Here is an 18,832-nt window from a genome sequence, read left to right as displayed (position 1 = left end):
AGATAATTTTTTTAAACAAGTAGTATTTCCTACAGCTTAATATTTAATTATAAATTTAGGTCAATATATTTTACTCTTTAAAATTATATAAATTAATGCCATCAAAAAACTCCTGAAGAAAACATGATATGATATGGCGATTTCCATAGTAATTCAACTTGTATATATTCCTGTGCCACAGTTACTAATGAGTAAAGAGTGTAACACAGGTTGATCACGATGGTGTGATACTGAGTACAAGATTAGCCAGTTTCCCGAAACACACAAAATTACATAATGATGTGCGCATGCATTAGGGTATCGGCCCATTTCCACGGACATGTTCACAAGGACCAACTTACTCCGGACGTGGTACTCAGCACAATAAAGCATGTCCGCAGCATGAACAAACTGATACCCTGATCCTCTCATGCTCAGCTCAGCTTCAGTATAGCCTAAAACAATTTTTCCTCTGTTAAAAATAAAAAAGAATAAAATTAAAATTTTACATAAATGGAGTAACCGACAAATTCATTAGTTATACGCTATTTTCTGCCAGTCGGTTTTACTTGACATTCAGCATTTTCCATTAGCAGGTAGAAAAAAATAGCCAACTCTATGTAACTGCTCTTTTCTGCTTATGGCCGCAAATTTCAGTTTTAGACCATTTTCTAGTTCTGAATAAAGGCCATGAAAGTGTTGGTGTGGCTAATAATAAATCTAACAGTGGATTATAAAAACAAAACCTAAAGTGTTTATCCTCTATTTTTAAGGGGCAGTGTTTTTCAAACCCTTCTGCATTAGAAAATCAACGATTTGTTTTGATATATGAATGCTCAATATCATACTCTATTAACTCTGAAATTTACTAAACTTCTAGAGCTAAAACGCAAAGGTTGTAAAATTTAAATCTAAAAAACCCAACAGTCGTGCTAATATGAGCACATCACCTTTATACTATAGAAACAGGGCAACTATTATAAAAAATTATAAAATAATGATTTGTGAGCCTGATAAATTATTTTAAAAGGAAGGATATACTGAAATGGCTATTATAATATACAATATTAGCACTGTTCTACATATTGAGAGAGTTAACAGCACTGTACAATATACACATTTGATGAAATAAAACTGAAACAGGTTTACTTACTTGGCGTCACAACCAGTAGGTGTGAAGTCGAGTTTGTGTTTTGTCCTGAAGATGAAGTTTTTGGTGCGGATTTCCAGGATGGAGGACGGCTGGAGAGGAGTCGCTATCGCGAACAGCGCCAACTGCGGCGGCAGCGCGGCCCCGTCTTTCCCCTTCTTGTTCTGGCCGTGAAGATACTTCAACCTCCCTTGGAAATTCATTGCCTTAAAAAAGCCAAAAGCAGTTCATTAAAATTAAGTTTAAAATTGTCCCTTTTAAAAAGGCTCGGCCATGCCCACGACCAAGGTTCCTGAAGCTTCCATAAAGGTTCCTGCGGCCGACAACTGCTCCTCGCTTTCCTTTCTCCGCAGGAAGCCCATTGAAAGGACCCCAGAATGTGGCATAGGTGTTGTCCCACAGGGACAGGTGAGTGACACTCCTGGCTTTTTTTTTTTTTTTATCTTTCTGAAGCTGGAAATGGGGAGAGACAGTCAGACTCCCGCATGCGCCCGACCGGGATCCACCCGGCACGCCCACCAGGGGGCGATGCTCTGCCCTGCCGGGGCGTCGCTCTGCCGCGATCAGAGCCACTCTAGCACCTAGGACAGAGGCCAAGGAGCCATCCCCAGCGCCCGGGCCATCTTTGCTCCAATGGAGCCTTGGCTGCGGGAGGGGAAGAGAGAGACAGAGAGGAAGGAGGGGGGTGGGGGTGGAGAAGCAAATGGGTGCTTCTCCTATGTGCCTTGGCCGGGAATCGAACCCGGGTCCCCCGCACGCCGACGCTCTACTGCTGAGCCAACCGGCCAGGGCCCACTCCTGGCTTTTTAATGGTCACTTCAGAATACCTGGGTCACTTTCTAAGCCTGCAAGTGCCCCATTCAGAGCTCCTTGCACTCAATATGTACTTCCCGACTAAATGAACAGAAACGAAGTCATCAGGTGCACGTTAATTTTCAAACATACATTAGCTGTATTCCACAGCTCATGGTAATCTTTCATACAGAGATAAAATATAATTTCATTAAAACATTAAAACAATTCATCATGAAATCACAAAGAATGCAGAGCTCTATTAGAATTAAGGTAATTGTAGAAGACAGAGCTCTATAAGAATTAAGATAATTGTAGAAGACAGAGGAAATAAAGACAATTGAAGCATAAGCATGATCGATTGTTATTTAAACATAATAAACATGCCATAGGGTAATTCTAGTATCAGTATAACATCACAAGGAAGAAAAGACCCAATTATACTCGGGCTCCATCTCCAAAAATATATACTAATTGATCATCAGTACTAAAAAAACTAACTCAAAGCAATTCTAACACTAGGTCAGCAAAATTATCTTCAGAAATATACGAAGTCATTGTTTGCTAATGTTTAAACAACAGGCCTCATATGTCTCCTGTGCTGGTGGAGCGTAGAGAGGGTGAGAGGGGAGAAAGGTATACTTCGGGACAGCTATGCTTCTCTTTGTTTTCTAAATAAAAATCTTCATAAAAAATAATGAAGATTTTCAGGCCTCTTCATAAATGAGGGGGGGCCTAGGAGGCCAATATTGCGATCTGATGAAGAGCTCTCAGATGAATGGGGCTGCGTCTTCCAAGAACGAATGGTCCAATAATCGCTTTCACAGAGGCTCTGAAAAGTCCTGCCGTAAGAAGAGCCATTTGAATTTGAGAACTATTCAATACTTGTCTTCCAAACTTATCTGAGCACCTTTTCTTCTGGAGTGTGCTATCTGAAGGGTAGAAAGGAGGGGAGGGGCTATCTGTCCTCCATCCCGCCCAAACTGCTCTATGGTTACCCGACTGGGAGGGCAGGACCACACAACAGCACCTCCTACCACACGACGCTTCTGCAATCATGAATATACAACCATTTTTCCATATGGAGTTATTCTAGCCATGTGGAAAAGGCCAGGATCGTTTCTCTAACAAGCACTGCATCCAAGAGTAAGCATTCTACTATGAACCTAGAGCTACATAGTTTTTTCTATGTGCCGAAAAATCCTAAAAATAGTTAAAATACAAAATTCTATGTATTTTCCTCAATCTTTGTGGCTGCAACCTAAATGATAATAGGGTCATGGAGTTATAGGAAATATTAAAAATTATGTAGTAATAATATTTTAAACGTTACTTTTCTTGACCAAAGTATTAGATGTAGATTTTTAACACTGAATTCAAATATAACCGAAAAATACTGGTTTCACTTAACCTATTTTATTTCTGTCAGTTAACAGCAAAGGCCTGGATCGTCAGACTTCGCGTCTTACCAGGAAACCGGACGAGTTATCCAGCAGACACCTCAGGCGGCAGATGAAGCACCGCTCCATGAAAGAAGAGTTCTCTGGAGGAAGCTGGTCCAGGTTATAGTAGACTGCGGGCGGGGCCAGGCCACTAGCTTCTGCGGAAACAACAGCAACACAAGCTCATTTTCCATTTTGCTATAAAATTAAGTGTCTGAATAGCTGAAATTCGTGTTAATTTCTGAATTAGTCTGTATGCAAAATATAAAGAGGTAATAAGCATTTTTCAGAAGAGGAAGTAATGAAAAGGAACTAAAACAGTGAATATCACTTTTACCTCACAGAGCTTTACCTACTCAGTTTTAATCTCTCTACTCTTGCTTTTATTTCTATTGAGTTATCACTCTCAACAACTTTCATAACCTCTGAAAACATTGTTTACTATGAGAAGTTCTTTTAAAAATTGGATATGCTAGGTTGCTTTATTTTGTGCCTTTAAACACAGAACAATTTACACACTCCAGTATCAATCTTGTACATTGCTATCTTTCACAATAGAGTAATCATACAAGATATACTAAGTATGGCAACACTTTTTTTTTTAAGAGAAAGAGAAGGGAGGAGCAGGAAGCATCAACTCCCATATATACCCTGACCAGGCAAGCCCAGAGTTTCGAACTGGCAACCTCAGAGTTCCAGATCAACCCCTTATTCACTGTGCCACCACAGGTCAGGTGGCAACACTTTTCTTGCTTAAAGTTCATCAATGGCTGTCACAATATTCCTTATTCATTTTTAAAATATCAAATAAAATCATTATACAAATAAAATAAAATCATTCTTTTTTTTAGTAAAAATAAATTCCTTTGCTCACCAGCCTCTTTGTGACCTATAGCTCTCGACACAGCTTTTCACGACCTACCTTCACCAAGAAGTTCTATGCCCCTGTAGGTCCTCTGCCTCCTTTCACAGAATTCTGTTCAAACCCCAGAGCGACCCTTTGGTAAACACAGTTACCTTCGATTCTCTGTCCAGGGTCCGTACGCTGGGAAGGGTCCAGTGCCCAGTGCAGCTGGCGCTGAAATTCAAACCCCAAAGCGACCCTTTGGTAAACACAGTTACCTTCGATTCTCTGTCCAGGGTCCGTAAGCTGGGAAGGGTCCAGTGCCCAGTGCAGCTGGCGCTGAAACTCAGCTCGGTCCTCAGTGTGGATAAGTTCATACACACTCTGGTGTATGACGTCGGACTAAGAGAAAGTATAGACCAGGGAATAAAAGCACGGATTTAAAAAATAAATACCACTTTCTAAATGAAGTTCAGAACCTAGCTAGATTAGGGAGTGCTTGTTAGTGGTGACGAGTAGATCAAACGGATTGCAAAGTCCTCCCGCTAACAGGAAAAGCTTGCACTGTAATTGGTAAGCTGAAAGTTACTTGCCACATGAATGGTTTTCAGTCAAGTCAGTCACCTCTCCACTCCATAACTGCAACATATTCTGCTTATTTTCTTTATCCCTTTTTGAGCTTTTAAGTCCTACTTTTTTCATGAAACCTTACTGGAACACCCAGTTGGTCTTTGACTTTTCTAAGCTTCATAGATTGATTATGTATCATTTTCTTCACTGTTCTCTAACAGTTCACTTTAGATTGAATTACTCCACGTAGATTCCATAAGAATAAGAGTAAGGGATATGCCTTGCCAGGTCAGTATCCTTCCTCCACATCTTTTCTCTCAGCATTTACTACAGTGCTGAGCCCTGCACTCTAAAACCAACATTTTTTTTTTTTTTACTGCAACTCCTGGTACTGAATGTTTTCCAGCCATCATGTGTGTACATATACACACACGGAAATACATTCACAAAACACTTTGTGTGATAACATTGTGTAGATTCTATTGTATTCCATTCTAAGCAATTGAAAGTAATGGTTGATGGTGACCCCCTAGGTATATCAACGTCCTTACCCACTAAGGAGTAACAATTTGCAGTTAAATGCTGCCTGAACCACCACCCATGTCAGCCCAAGTGTTTCCTTAAAGAATATCTAGGTTATTGGATTGATAAGAAAAAATAGAGAGGGAAATAGCTAATCTCTTATTTCTTGACTGTTATGAATCATATCATATAATAATTAAGTTAACTAGGTAATTAAGTTTCAAACAGGACATTTAAAATAAAATAAGTTTGAAAGCAATTCTGACTCTAGGTCAGCAAAATAATCTTCAGGAATAACTTCAGCATTTGTGGTAGGAAGCAGATTCCACCACTTAACTATTTAGAGAGATCTCCCAAAGAAGTTTATCTTCTGGCAGTAAGCCATCTCTATGCCAGCCATTGCACAGATCGGAGCATACACAAACCCTTTAGTGGCTTCCAATGTATGCATATCCTAGATTAATCTCCCATTTATCTAAGTGTAAACAGTGCTCCTCAAGCCAGCAGCCTTGACATCACCTGTGAGTTTGTTAGAAATGAAAATTCATGGGCCCCACCTACTGAATCAGAATGCCTGGGGTTAGGGCCCGAAAATTTCATGAAATTGTATTCAGTACCTCAGATGAGTCTTATGCAGATCAGAATTTAGGAACTACTGATACATGTATACTTACCAACTGTGCTCAGATCACGTCTTATTTCCCCTCAAATATCCCAAACACCTTACCACTCACTGCACTTACTATTCATTCAGCAAACCAGACATGTTCACCTCCCGGAAGCACTTCCGGTCCACTGCTTATAGTAAGTACTTCTGTCTTTCCCTCCCTGTGTTCCCTCCACAACTGTCTACCATCTGAATCCTACATGTTCTTTAAATTGGTTTCAATACAGTTTCCTTCAGGAAGCTTCCATAGTCCCTCAGATCAAAATTAAAGGTATAAACCACGGTATTTTGCTTGTATCTTTACAGATCGCTTCATTCATTTCACAGTTGTCACATGTCCCCTAGTATCCATACTAATCACATGGCAAATGTCCTCTTGCCTGCCCCCAATCAAACCCTCTCTGCCCCTTTCCTGAACATTTCCTTTCTGAGTTCCTTAAGAGATGAAAGAAAAAACACGGTACCCATAAATCTCAAATGTTAAAGAAAGTTATATTGTAGTAAAGTACTACTAGCATAAAATATATTGGCTGAAAATATTTTTATTCTATAGCATATATTTTGATTGATATTTTATATATATGTTATCAATTATATCCTTAAAGTATAATATACATAAAAAAGAAGTTAACTAAATTTTTTTTTAATGATGACAAACAAATATTCACCTGCTGAAATCCCAGGTAATCTTGTATAGTAGAAGACACATAGAAGACCAAAGCATCTGTAGTGACAACCAGCACAAAGCCGTTCAGAGCCTACAAGGAAAGAAGTAGAATCAGTAACAATACCGTCACTCATAAACACTGACTTCAACGAAGGCTGTTACTTTTACTGCTAAAGAACCCTGCTCTTTAAAGCGGCTAACATGGTTATAGCTCACAAATACAGACATACCACACCCTCACAGAGTGGATGGAGTGTTACACACCACTGCCGCTCAGTTGAAAGGAGCATGCAACACTGGTTGGGTCCTAACTCTACATAAACTGGGAAGAACTGAACGACCGATCAGTGAATTCTCCATTCACAATTTCCCTCTGAATTAAGGAACTATAATTTACCTGTAGTAAGAATTCTCCTTCATGAAAGCTCAGGCTTTCCCCGAATTTTGAGCTACAGTTATCCTGGACTCCATTTCTGACAGCTGGGGGTGATTTTAATGCAACTATGGAAAAAAAGGGAAAATAATGACAAAGTAAGTAGTTTTAACCCTTTGAGTAGTGAGTTTCTTTCATGCTCGCTGACCCTTGGGAGTGAGGTTTTTTTCCCAAAATATGAAATTAGTTCCAGTTCCAGTTTTATTAACTTAAAATCACGTTTGTTTGATAACCAATTTATAGAGACAAGAAGAACATACATTTGCCTTTTTTTAATGTTGCCTTACACATTTTTAAAATAAATCGATCGTCCTCTGGATGTTCAGGAGGCACGAGATCGTACGTGAATGTCTGTAGTATTCAGAGGGTTAAAAACAAGTGGTTTATAGGGGCAATGACGGAAAACCTCTGTACACCAAACAGATAGTAAGAAACACTGGTGTGGACTGGCACTGTAACAACAGTAGACCTTCCTTTGTCACTGGGCATTTCCAACTCAGACGAGAGAGAGTTAAAAATAATTTTTGATGAGTTCACTATATGATTTTTGGCATGTAATAGGAGTTTCAAAGAATTGCATGGTGCTGCTATAAATACTCCTCCCATTCCTATTGACGTATGAGAATTAGGTTCATCTGAACACAACCTAAAAAAATGATTTTAATACCTCTATATCTAAACATCAATGAACTAGTGATGATGAGGAGAAAGAATCCACCATACGTCACATTAAGAAATATATTTCCTCCTCTTGTCTAGTAACATTATTTTTAGGTACATGTTAAATAAAACTCAGGAAGAATGATCATATTTATGATGTTAAATCATTCTATACAAGAACATGTATGTTTTTCTATTTGCTCAATTCTATATTTTTGTCCCATTAGTGTGTTGAAGTTATCCACAAAAAAATAGCTGCACATGAACTTTGTTTAATCCTAGGTATCATACATATGTAAAGTGGCTTCTCCTTCATTACTGTCTTCTAACTAACTGCTATTGGATAGTATTTAGGAAAGAAAGGCTGATGGCAGTCTGGGGTGCTCCCTGTTGGAGGTGGCAATAATGCTCTCCCCCTCCCATCTCTCTCTCATCCTGTGTGTATGTGCATGTGTGTGTCTTTGTGTCTTTGTAGTCTGGAGGCAACACAGCGAACAGAAATAATAATTACCGTTCACTTAGTTAGAATTCTCCCAAGCACTCTCAAATATTATCTTATTTAAAAGCACATGAAAGTTGATATTTGACAGAATTAAGTTCAAATTTTAGCTCTGCCACTTAATGTGTGAGCTCTTGCAGCCTGTCTCCTAATATGTGAAATGCTAATTGAATAAAACAGACACACACAAAACCATCCCGCAGGACTGCTGTGAAGAATAATGAGAATATAGTGCAGTTCCCGGCATAGGGCAGCTCAACAATTCAACAAATAGAAGCTTTAATGATTAGCCATAGTGCCCAAAGCTTATGGATCGACTAGTTATGAAGTATAACCTTTTAGATACATACAGTCACAACATCTTCCCATTTTTCTACTCTCTTTTGGAGAATTACTAATAACCAGATTTTCTCTCAGTCTGAGCAAAGCTTCACATAAAACCTCTCTGTCTGAAGTATATATGCTGGTAAATCATCAAGGGCATGTGCAAACTGGAATCTTATGCCAAGTTCTTGCTTTTGCAGAACTTGAAACATATCTCTGAAGGAAGAGGCCAAAAGTCTGGCTTCTGAATATAAGAATTTCAAAAGGCCAGAGAACAGATTTCCTTAGGCCAAAAATTAATTTTGAGGTAAATTAATTGATCTAACAGTTAATCAAGAGCAAAGGAAATGTTTAATCTTTTCTTACTGAAAACGAGCAGAGAGAAAGCCTTTTCCCCTTTCTATTCTGTAAGTTCCGTTGCTGCTTGCTTGCTTTCTTTTTTCTGAAGCTGGAAACGGAGAGGCAGTCAGACTGACTCCCTCATGCGCCCGACCAGGATCCACCCGGCATGCCCACCAGGGGGCGATGCTCTGCCCCTCCGGAGTGTCGCTCTGTCGCGACCAGAGCCACTCTAGCGCCTGGGGCAGAGGCCAAGGAGCCATCCCCAGTGCCCGGGCCATCTTTTGCTCCAATGGAGCCTCGGCTGCGGAGGGGAAGAGAGAGACAGAGAGGAAGGAGAGGGGGAGGGGTGGAGAAGCAGATGGGCACTTCTCCTGTGTGCCCTGGCCGGGAATCGAACCCAGGACTTCCGCATGCCAGGCCGACGCTCTACCACTGAGCTAACCGGCCAGGGCCGCTGCTTGCTTTCTAATGGCCAACCGTGCTTGACTGTATTAAAATCTCACATTGTCAGGAATAACTATGCTCCACTATTTTCCCCAAATTCTCCAATACGCATCAGAAGAGTCATATCAAATATTAGTAAGATTTGCTATTAAAATGAAACCCCAAAACCCTTACATTATTAAATGAATAAGCTTGAAAACAGACATTAACAATGTCAAACTGTCTAAATTATCTTATTAGAAATCTTTTAAAATTAATTTTTAATCAGTGGAATTGATGATGTTAGTTCCAACTAGAGTTATAAGGCCACTGAGAAGATAAGAAATGAAAGAGACCATTCATCTCAGAGTAATTTACAATTTGTTTCTGGCCTTGTAGCGGAGATATTAGCCAACGTAATTAGACATTAGACAGACTTCCTTTAAGCAGGGAATCTAAGCTATGGAAATTAAGAACTAGAAAAGAAAGTCAAAAATACTAAGTATCAAAGTGAGACTTAATGAAAGTATTACAGGAACTTGAAAGAGAGAAAAATAAGAAGAATAAATTCTAAACAACAATTCCTACAATTCTAAATGCTTGAAGGATAATATTTAATATGCATAACTACTGCTTAAGTAGGAAAAGTGACAAGTACATTTTGGGGAAGGATCACTGGAGGGCTCTTCCAAAAATATTTCTATTGCTCTCATGTTTCAGGTTAATAATCATGAAAGGATTTAAGGAACTATTGTGCAAAACTGAGTCCAGGAAGGTTGAATTCCCTTCCCATTCTAATCTATAAAAATACTAATGTGACTTTTTAAGGAACTTTATGTCCTGGCCTCTCAACCCAAATTAAGTAATTTTTACCTGCCTCAAAGTTTGATCTTTCTTGATATCATATCTACTACCTCTCCCTTCTTAAAATTACTAGAAACTATATTACTACTACTCACTTTCCCCCATACATTTCTTGCCTTGATTAGAAAGCAACAGAGGAGTAAGGAAGTGACCCTGTGTGTTGTTACGGGCGCTTCTTCCTAGTCCCTGAGGGACCTTCAGTAATTTTCTAGTAATATGAATGCCTGCTGAGCACACACTGTATGCCAAGCAGCTTCCATGTATTATATCTTATTCAATCTTCATAACAGACCTACGAGACTGGACATTCTTGGCCTTTCACTATATTAGGAAATGGATTTAGAGAGGTTAAGAACCTTCCCCAAGCTCAAAGAGCTTGAAGGGGCAGAGCAGAGATTAAAAACCCAGGTAGGGACATGTGGGAGTTGATGCTTCCTGCTCCTCCCCCCTTCTCTCTGTCTCTGTCTCTCTTCTCTAAAATGAATAAATAAAAAAAAAACCCCAAAACAAAAAAACTTAGGTAGGCCCTGGCCGGCTGGCTCAGTGGTAGAGCATCAGCCTGGCGTGCAGGAGTCCCGGGTTCAATTCCTGGCCAGGGCACACAGGAGAGGCGCCCATCTGCTTCTCCACCCCTCCCCCTCTCCTTCCTCTCTGTCTCTCTCTTCTCCTCCCGCAGCCAAGGCTCCATTGGAGCAAAGTTGGCCCAGGCGCTGAGGATGGCTCTGTGGCCTCTGCCTCAGGCGCTAGAATGGCTCTGATTGTGGCAGAGCAACGCCCCAAGATGGGCAGAGCATCACCCCCTGGTGGGCACGCTGGGTGGATCCTGGTCGGGCGCATGCGGGAGTCTGACTGTCTCCCCATTTCCAGCTTCGGAAAAATACAAAAAAAAAACAAAACCCAAAACCGAAAAAACAAAACCCAGGTAGCCTGACCCTAAGTGTGCGTGCTATTATTACCTACCTACCAGACGCCTCCCCCTAAGCTAACAACTTTTGACATTTAGTTTTCTTATCTTTGAATGAGGACAATTCAAAATATCTTTGAATTTGCCTCTGGAGACAAATTCTTGTGAGGCCTAGAATAACAGGTAGAGGACCTGGGTAATACTCTCTAGCATCTGTAACTGACAGTCCAGGGGCTAACGGGCTCTATGCTGAGTACACATACCTCGGTCCACCATGAAAAGCTGACGCTAAGTGCATACCAGGAGTAACTGAGCATTTTCTTACCTCTAGGCAGGTACATTAGTGAGTACACAGTAGGACCACTGTGAGGCCCACAACAAATATCTGAAAGTAACTCAAAACAAGAAACTGCTGTAAAAATTACATGCCTGATCAGATGCATAGGACACTTTTAACATGGCACCGCTAAAATTAAATACCTGACAGTGAATAGAAACAAAATGTAAACTCTTAAAAAGTAGTCACCAGCTGATTCTGCTACCGAGGGACCATTTGCTGCACTGATCAGACATTTCCTACAAACCTATCTGTGGGCATACCGCACCTTCCAAAGTATAGAGGTGACACTGAACATTCAGTGGAATATCAAGATAATAAACTGTCAAAATATTTCAACTTCATTGAGAGATTGATGAAGCAATGACACAGCTAAAAACTTAACTGATGACAGAATTTAAGTGTAAATATACTATAGCATTATAGAATTACCACATTACAGACTGATTCATGTCTTATTCCTATAGGCATTTAACCTGTGTTTCCTAATATAACACCTTTTTGCTTCATTATACTTCTAAGCTGAGATTTCCATCTCTCCCTGCAAGCCAAATATTTCCTATTCGAAAAACATGCTCTGAATTGTTAAAGGCAGAAATTCATGAGTAAGAAATACTGGCATATGGTAACCTATATTTTGTATTTTGTTACTATAGTTTGCATTTAAACAGAATGATGACATGATAATCTTGTGAGGGAAAAGTTTAAACCTTTTAAATCTCTAATTGTTGATATAAATTCAATTTATTTAAAAATATTTATCTTTTTTATCACTTCTGGAAGAAAAAGTTAAATTCTATCTCCACAATAAGCATAACAGAGAGCAAAGCTATCACTTACTATAATATTCAACTACATGAACTTTTTTTTTTTTTTTTTTGACAGAGACAGAGGAAGTCAGAGAGAGGGATAGGGACAAACAGGAATGGAGAGAGATGAGAAGCATCAATCATCAGTTTTTTCTTGAGACACCTTAGGTGTTCATTGATTGCTTTCTCATGTGTGTCTTGACTGTGGGGCTACAGCAGATTAAGTAACCCCTTGCTCGAGTCAGTGACCTTGGGTCCAAGCTGGTGAGCTTTGCTCAAACCAGATGAGCCTGCACTCAAGCTGGTGACCTCGGGGTCTTGAACCTGGGTCCTCTGCATCCCAGTCTGATGCTCTATCCACTGCGCCACTGCCTGGTCAGGCCAACTACATGAACTTTTATAAATGATATAGGGTTAAGTAATGCAATATTTCTTAACTATAAGGAAATGAGTTTAGTTCAGTCTGGCATAAATGAGTATTTCTAAGTAATTTTCAAAACCATATATTGAGTATATCTTATGAGAGTCCCTTCTAATACTCTGGGGTAAAAGATATTTCTTTTCAATACTTGAAATTTGGCCCTGGCTGGTTGGCTCAGCGGTAGAGCATCGGCCTGGCGTGCGGGGGACCCGGGTTAGATTCCCGGCCAGGGCACATAGGAGAAGCGCCCATTTGCTTCTCCACCGCCCCTCCGCCGCGCTTTCCTCTCTGTCTCTCTCTTCCCCTCCCGCAGCCAAGGCTCCATTGGAGCAAAGATGGCCCGGGCGCTGGGGATGGCTCCTTGGCCTCTGCCCCAGGCGCTAGAGTGGCTCTGGTCGCGGCAGAGCGACGCCCCGGAGGGGCAGAGCATCGCCCCCTGGTGGGCAGAGCGTAGCCCCTGGTGGGCGTGCCGGGTGGATTCCGGTCGGGTGCATGCGGGAGTCTGTCTGACTGTCTCTCCCCGTTTCCAGCTTCAGAAAAATACAAAAAAAAAAAAACAAAAAACAAACCACTTGAAATTTTCCTTCTTTCCTTTTGAGGAAAAGAAGAAACAAACTGAAAATAAAGAAAACTGATATGTACTCTTAAGTTTCTAGGAGACAAAGATTAGGTCTACACATTTCAGTCCTGTCTGATGATATTTACAGATTAGAAATTCCTAGGCAGAAAAACATCACTAAGGCAGACTAGGTCAATTCAGTTTGTTTAAATAAGAATGAAGTTTATATATTATGAATGAATGGAGGCTGAATAACTGGTGAGTGCTGTCTTCTTTCTTGGCAAATCTGAAAAAAAAAATCATTCTGCAGCTGAAAAAGTCCAGAAATTTACCCCTATTCCTACTTTCAATTAAGTGGAAACTGACTTCCAGAGATGTTCACAGTTTTTCAGTTTCACGTTTACTTATATTCAATTCTACTATAACTATGCATGAGGGTCTCTGGATTAACGAAAACAACAGCAGCAGTTAATTGACCTTTTCAGTGGGAAATGAGTTGCATTCAGCTTTCCACACATACAAGAGTGGAATTCAAGTTGTATTCTAGGTAGAATTTAATCAATGAGAACAGTGATTCTCAAACTTTTACGGACAATGAGAATCACATGGAAGGCTAGGAAAACAATGCTGGATCTACCCCCTAAAATTTCCAATTCAGTAGGTCTAGGATGGGGCCTCACGGTTTGTGTTGCTGACAAGTTCCCAAATGATGCCGAGGACCGGTGCCACATTTTGAGAACTAGTGACTTAAAACATCAGGATTTAGGAAATAACTTAGAAATGTTTTGGATCCTACCCCTCATATTTTCTAAAATGACCAAGAGTGTACTTATTAATATGAATGTCTCTAGGAAATAACTCTAATCCCAATTTTATAAAGATGAGAAGAGCACATATGTAAGGCTGGAAACACAGGGCAGTCACAGAAAATTCTCTGTGTATATAAAGACAGCCAGTAGTAGCAAGCACACTGTATCCACCATTTGTGTCCTCACCAAAGCAAACGATGTCGCTTCTCCCTGAACAAAGCGTCTATAGAGTGCGTGCCACTTCTTAAAAAGATGTGGGAGAATCAATTATTTCTATTAAAAGGCTGAAAAGAGTTTATTAGCAAATTTCTATCTCTAAATCAAAACACAGCATTAACTCAACAAAGGGATTCTCAGATGACATTAATACCAGGTCCATAAAGCCTCCATGTATATTCAATAACAAAGTTCTCCACCAGCAAAAGTAAACTACTGTATCAGTATTCTGCAGGAAATCATTATCATTTATGTAACAATTTTAATTGTAAAATGTCCTACACAAATCTCTTATTTTTAGGACAAATCCACTATGAACTTAAAACATCAGGGAGGCAAGCATTCTTAAGTCCATGCCGAGACGATGAACATGACATGGAACAGTGAGATCACAAGCTTAGTTAACTGAACTCGCCTCCCTGTCCCCTGCCGGCCGGTGCTTGGTCACATGACACAATCCCCTTAACCATGCTGACATAGAGAGGGATTGCTGACTGTAACACGCAGACTAGGTACCTGAAACAGACACTGTCAAGAATACAGTGGACACTGAAATATTCAGTAAAACAGACCCTAAAATGCACCCCCACATCGTTTGGGCAAACTTAAGGCTAGAAGAAAGTGAAAAAAAATTCAATACAGACAATTTTGGGTAAAGCTGACCCAATTTGATTGCTAACCTCCCTCTCAATCAGCCACTGCTGATACCCAAATGGTTTTATGACTTCTGTGGACAACCAAGGAACACAAATTACCTTCTCTAGTATTATTTTTCTGAATGGACTTTAATTTCTTTTTCATTTACACTTTCACGTGCAATTTTCTTTTGGGCCTTCTTGAAACATCCGATGAAGGTACTTTAAGCGAATTCACTGTACCGTTCCTATGGTTTCATACTCCGCACACATACACATTTGCTTTCTTCCACCTCTACCCAGCCTTAAAACATCTCACATGTGGCGCTTTTCTTCTTATTCTATATGCTAGTTTCCCCTGGGGAATTCTACTTGTTTCCATGGTTCACGATATTATTCCAACTATATTATAATGACTCAACTCTAAATCTCAGCTATGAACGAATAAACAAATTTGAGCTACTGAATAAAACTGGTTCATCAAAAAGTCAAAGGGCTAGAAAATCAGGATTTCAAAATAACATGTAAAATGATCAGTAAATAAAAATGACCACTCATAATGTTTTGTTACAGACCTTAAAGTGATTAATTTTATACTGTGCGAACATGGTTTGTAAAGCACTGTAACATGAAGATGCAATTTTCTAATAACCAGGTCACAATGTATCGCAAAATAATCAAATGATTTAATTGTAGACATATAAAACCTGTATTGGGGGGAAAAATAAAAATTGCTGAAAGTTGGCCGGCTTTCCTATTACCCCCCCAAGAAAAGAAAGCTACGGGGTAAATTTATGACCAACTGGATCCCTTCCTGGCCAAGGAATTAAAGATCCTTGAGTCACATAACACTTGGCAATGACCAAAGACAAAACACATTAAAGCAGTACATTTAAAAGAGAGGAAAAAGCAAAACATATATATAATAAAGGATAAAGCAAAACATATATATAATAAAGGATGTAATGAGTTTGAATTACAGTTTGAATCACTGAAAAGTATCTGTCACTTAAAAAAAAACTTGTCAAAGCTAACAAAAACACTCAATGATGATAGTGTCTTATATAAAATCATAGATTTGTTCATAGAATCTAATATATTTCACACTGTAAGTTAGGATATGTGATGAAATTCCTGATCCAAAAAGGTCAGATTGTTAATTCCATTTAATCAATGGAATTCCATTTACTTTTTATTTTTTACTTGTGGAATTCCATTTAATCTTGGCTCTTCCATCAGCCAAGATTTGAATATCATTTCAATTTGACTCAATAAGAACACTCACTATTCTTTTTATTCATCCATGATTCAATTTGCATTTGATTATAAAGTTCCTCAATTAAAATTCAAGAATCTCTAAATTTTATAATTTTAGTTATGGAAGGTGTCATGAATGTTGTAGTTTCATGTTTTAAAGTGTGAATTCTGGGGAAAAAATATATAGCTGGATTAGAGTCTCAGAGGACTAATACCGTGGGTCAATGAAACTGAATATTATTTGATACAAGCCCTGCTGATCTTTCTGGCAGACAAACCCACTTTGAACATTTCTTCAATAAGGAGAATAAGAGACCCAAACGTCCAGTTACAAAATAATAAGTTATGGAAATGTAATGCACAGCACAGGGAATACAGTCAGTAACATGGTAATAACTTTGTACAGTGCCTGATGCAGACCCATTAAACTTTATAAAATAACAACTTTTTTGAAAGATTTTTTTCTTCTTTCATGTTTTACCGCTTGCCCAAGCTCATTCTTGGTATTTATACAGGCTGTATATTTATTTTTCAAGATAATGTTCTGTTACACAGATACCAGAGCAGGATTAAAATTCAGAGAAATGCACAAACCAAAGATGAGTAAACACAATAGCTCTCTTTTAAAAACCTAATGAACTTGAAATGAACTATAAAGGAAGACTAAGAAGAGTACATATAATTTTTAGTTTAAAGTCAAGTCAACAAGGATCCATGGTAAACAGTGAGGTTGAAAAAATATTAGTTCATTACATAATGTTATTAATTTGTCGTCTTCTCCTCACATTGCATTTTTAGACTTCATGAGATTTAAAATATTCCAGTATGCAAATAATACACTTTATTAAATGGTGATTATTTTAAGCATGTATAATGAATCAAGACTCAGATTCCCCCCCTACACACACACATCACCTGGTTTTAAAAATAAAACCAGAAAACTGTTTGCTATGACATTTGCAAATGCAGAACTTTGGGAATAGAAACTCAGATCACCAAACTTAATTTCATCAGGCTTACTATAATTTACACAACAGATTTTTGTTACTTGTGTAAAGGAAAACTTTCCACAAAGTAAATTTATACATCTCAATATTTAAAAAGTCATACAGAATAACCCATGACTCAGCGTGGATGATGTAAAAACTTTCAGTTAATGATTATATTTTAAATGAGGCAATATTAACTATAAATATTTTACTAAATTATCAAATAATATATACCATTGACTACTACTCCTGTCTCATAGAAAGAAAACGTTTGTCTATTTACCTCATTAGATATTTGTGCCTCAGCAGAGAACACGGATTAGTCATTCCCAAATTTTTTAATTCTGTGGGTTGCTGTCAAAGAGGAGAATAATTTAAAAACAATACTTACATGATGATGAGTATTTTAAAAGGTGGTAATGAAATCTAATTCAAATTTTTATATGCTGAAATTAGTCTTAAGAATAAGACACCAGCATACCTATTCAGATTGGTCAACAAGCCCAGTGCCCACTGCTTGATCCTGGCCCTAAGAGGCAAAATATAAGAGGAAACAATCCTTCTCTTAAGAGCAACCAATTTCTTTTTTTTTTTAAGTGAGAGAAGGGGAGATAGTGAGACAGATTTCTCCATGTGCTCTGACTGGGATCCATGTAGCAACCCCGTCTAGGGCTGATGCTTGAGTATGGAGCTATTTTTAGCGCCTGAGGGCTGATAAGCTCCGATGAACTGAATCATCCTCAGCACCCAGGGCCACACTCAAACCAATCAAGCCACTGGCTGTGGGTGGGTTAGAGAATGAGAAGGGGGAGAGAAGCAGATGGCTGCTTCTCCTGTGTGCCCTGACCAGGAATCAAACCCAGAACGTCCATACACTGGGCCAACACTCTATCCACTGAACCACACTCACCAGGGCCAAGATCAACCAATTTCAAGCACTGGGTTGTAAGAACCCAATTTCTACTCTCCCTCAATAAACTATTATTGATCATGGTCATTAAGTGATTTAAACTTAGTAAATGTTTTCATCTTAGAGGTAACAGGTATTTGAGTTTAATACTCATTTTGTGATTTGTTTCTTCCGTTTATGTTCCCTTTTTTTTTAATTAAAAAAAGGATATTGTCATCTTAACATTCTGTAATTTGGTGAGAAGGTCTGGCACGATGTTAAGGATTTTAGGACCTCTTCCAGTTTGCATTTCAAGGACGCGAGTACAGCCCTGACTTGTCTGGTCAGAGCTCCACTTGATCACGTGGCTGGCCTCCAGCTCCCTGCTGGTTTGATTGCATTGATCTGGAGAGGTGAAAAACTGCACTTGACCATGTCTAATTGCCAACATCAGAAAACAGCAATTTTGGATTTTCTGTTATTTGCTAAAAACAGAAAAGGCTCTCTCGCAATACTTCAAAGGGACAATAATGTAGAGAAGTCTTTGGAAAATAAAAATAAGCAGAGAAGAACTGAAGGTAACACAGGAGAGCAGTGCAACTGAGGAAACTGAATAGAACTGTAACAGCTTCTAGTATTTTGATTATTCCATCATTTCTGGTTTTGGTATTAATCCTAAAATATGTCTAAATGTGTCCATTGTGCAGAAACAAACAAAAAAAAACATAGAAAAACTATCAGCTTATCCTAATATTGCTCATCTCTCAAATCTATAATACAAAGGGGGAGGAATAGGAAGAGGAACAAGCCTGCCCGACTGCTGGGCAGC

General features: G+C 39.0%; 1 protein-coding gene across 1 annotated transcript in view; it reads right to left on the bottom strand.

Moving 5' to 3' along the window:
• The window catches only part of AHR (aryl hydrocarbon receptor), a 43,638-nt gene that overhangs the window by 8,882 nt on the left and 15,924 nt on the right, over positions 1-18,832 (bottom strand). Inside the window, exons 3-8 of the mRNA XM_066238680.1 lie at positions 7,031-7,134; positions 6,635-6,724; positions 4,486-4,609; positions 3,391-3,521; positions 1,133-1,335; positions 342-451 (exon numbers count right to left, since the gene is read on the bottom strand). Of these exons, the coding sequence (XP_066094777.1) occupies positions 342-451; positions 1,133-1,335; positions 3,391-3,521; positions 4,486-4,609; positions 6,635-6,724; positions 7,031-7,134 (762 nt within the window). The remainder of the gene's footprint in view (positions 1-341; positions 452-1,132; positions 1,336-3,390; positions 3,522-4,485; positions 4,610-6,634; positions 6,725-7,030; positions 7,135-18,832) is intronic.

This window comes from Saccopteryx bilineata, chromosome 7 (genome assembly GCF_036850765.1).
Source record: "Saccopteryx bilineata isolate mSacBil1 chromosome 7, mSacBil1_pri_phased_curated, whole genome shotgun sequence".
In the NCBI taxonomy this organism is placed as follows: domain Eukaryota; kingdom Metazoa; phylum Chordata; class Mammalia; order Chiroptera; family Emballonuridae; genus Saccopteryx; species Saccopteryx bilineata.
The sequence above is the reverse complement of the archived record's forward strand: the minus strand, read 5'-3'. Positions and strand labels throughout refer to the sequence as shown.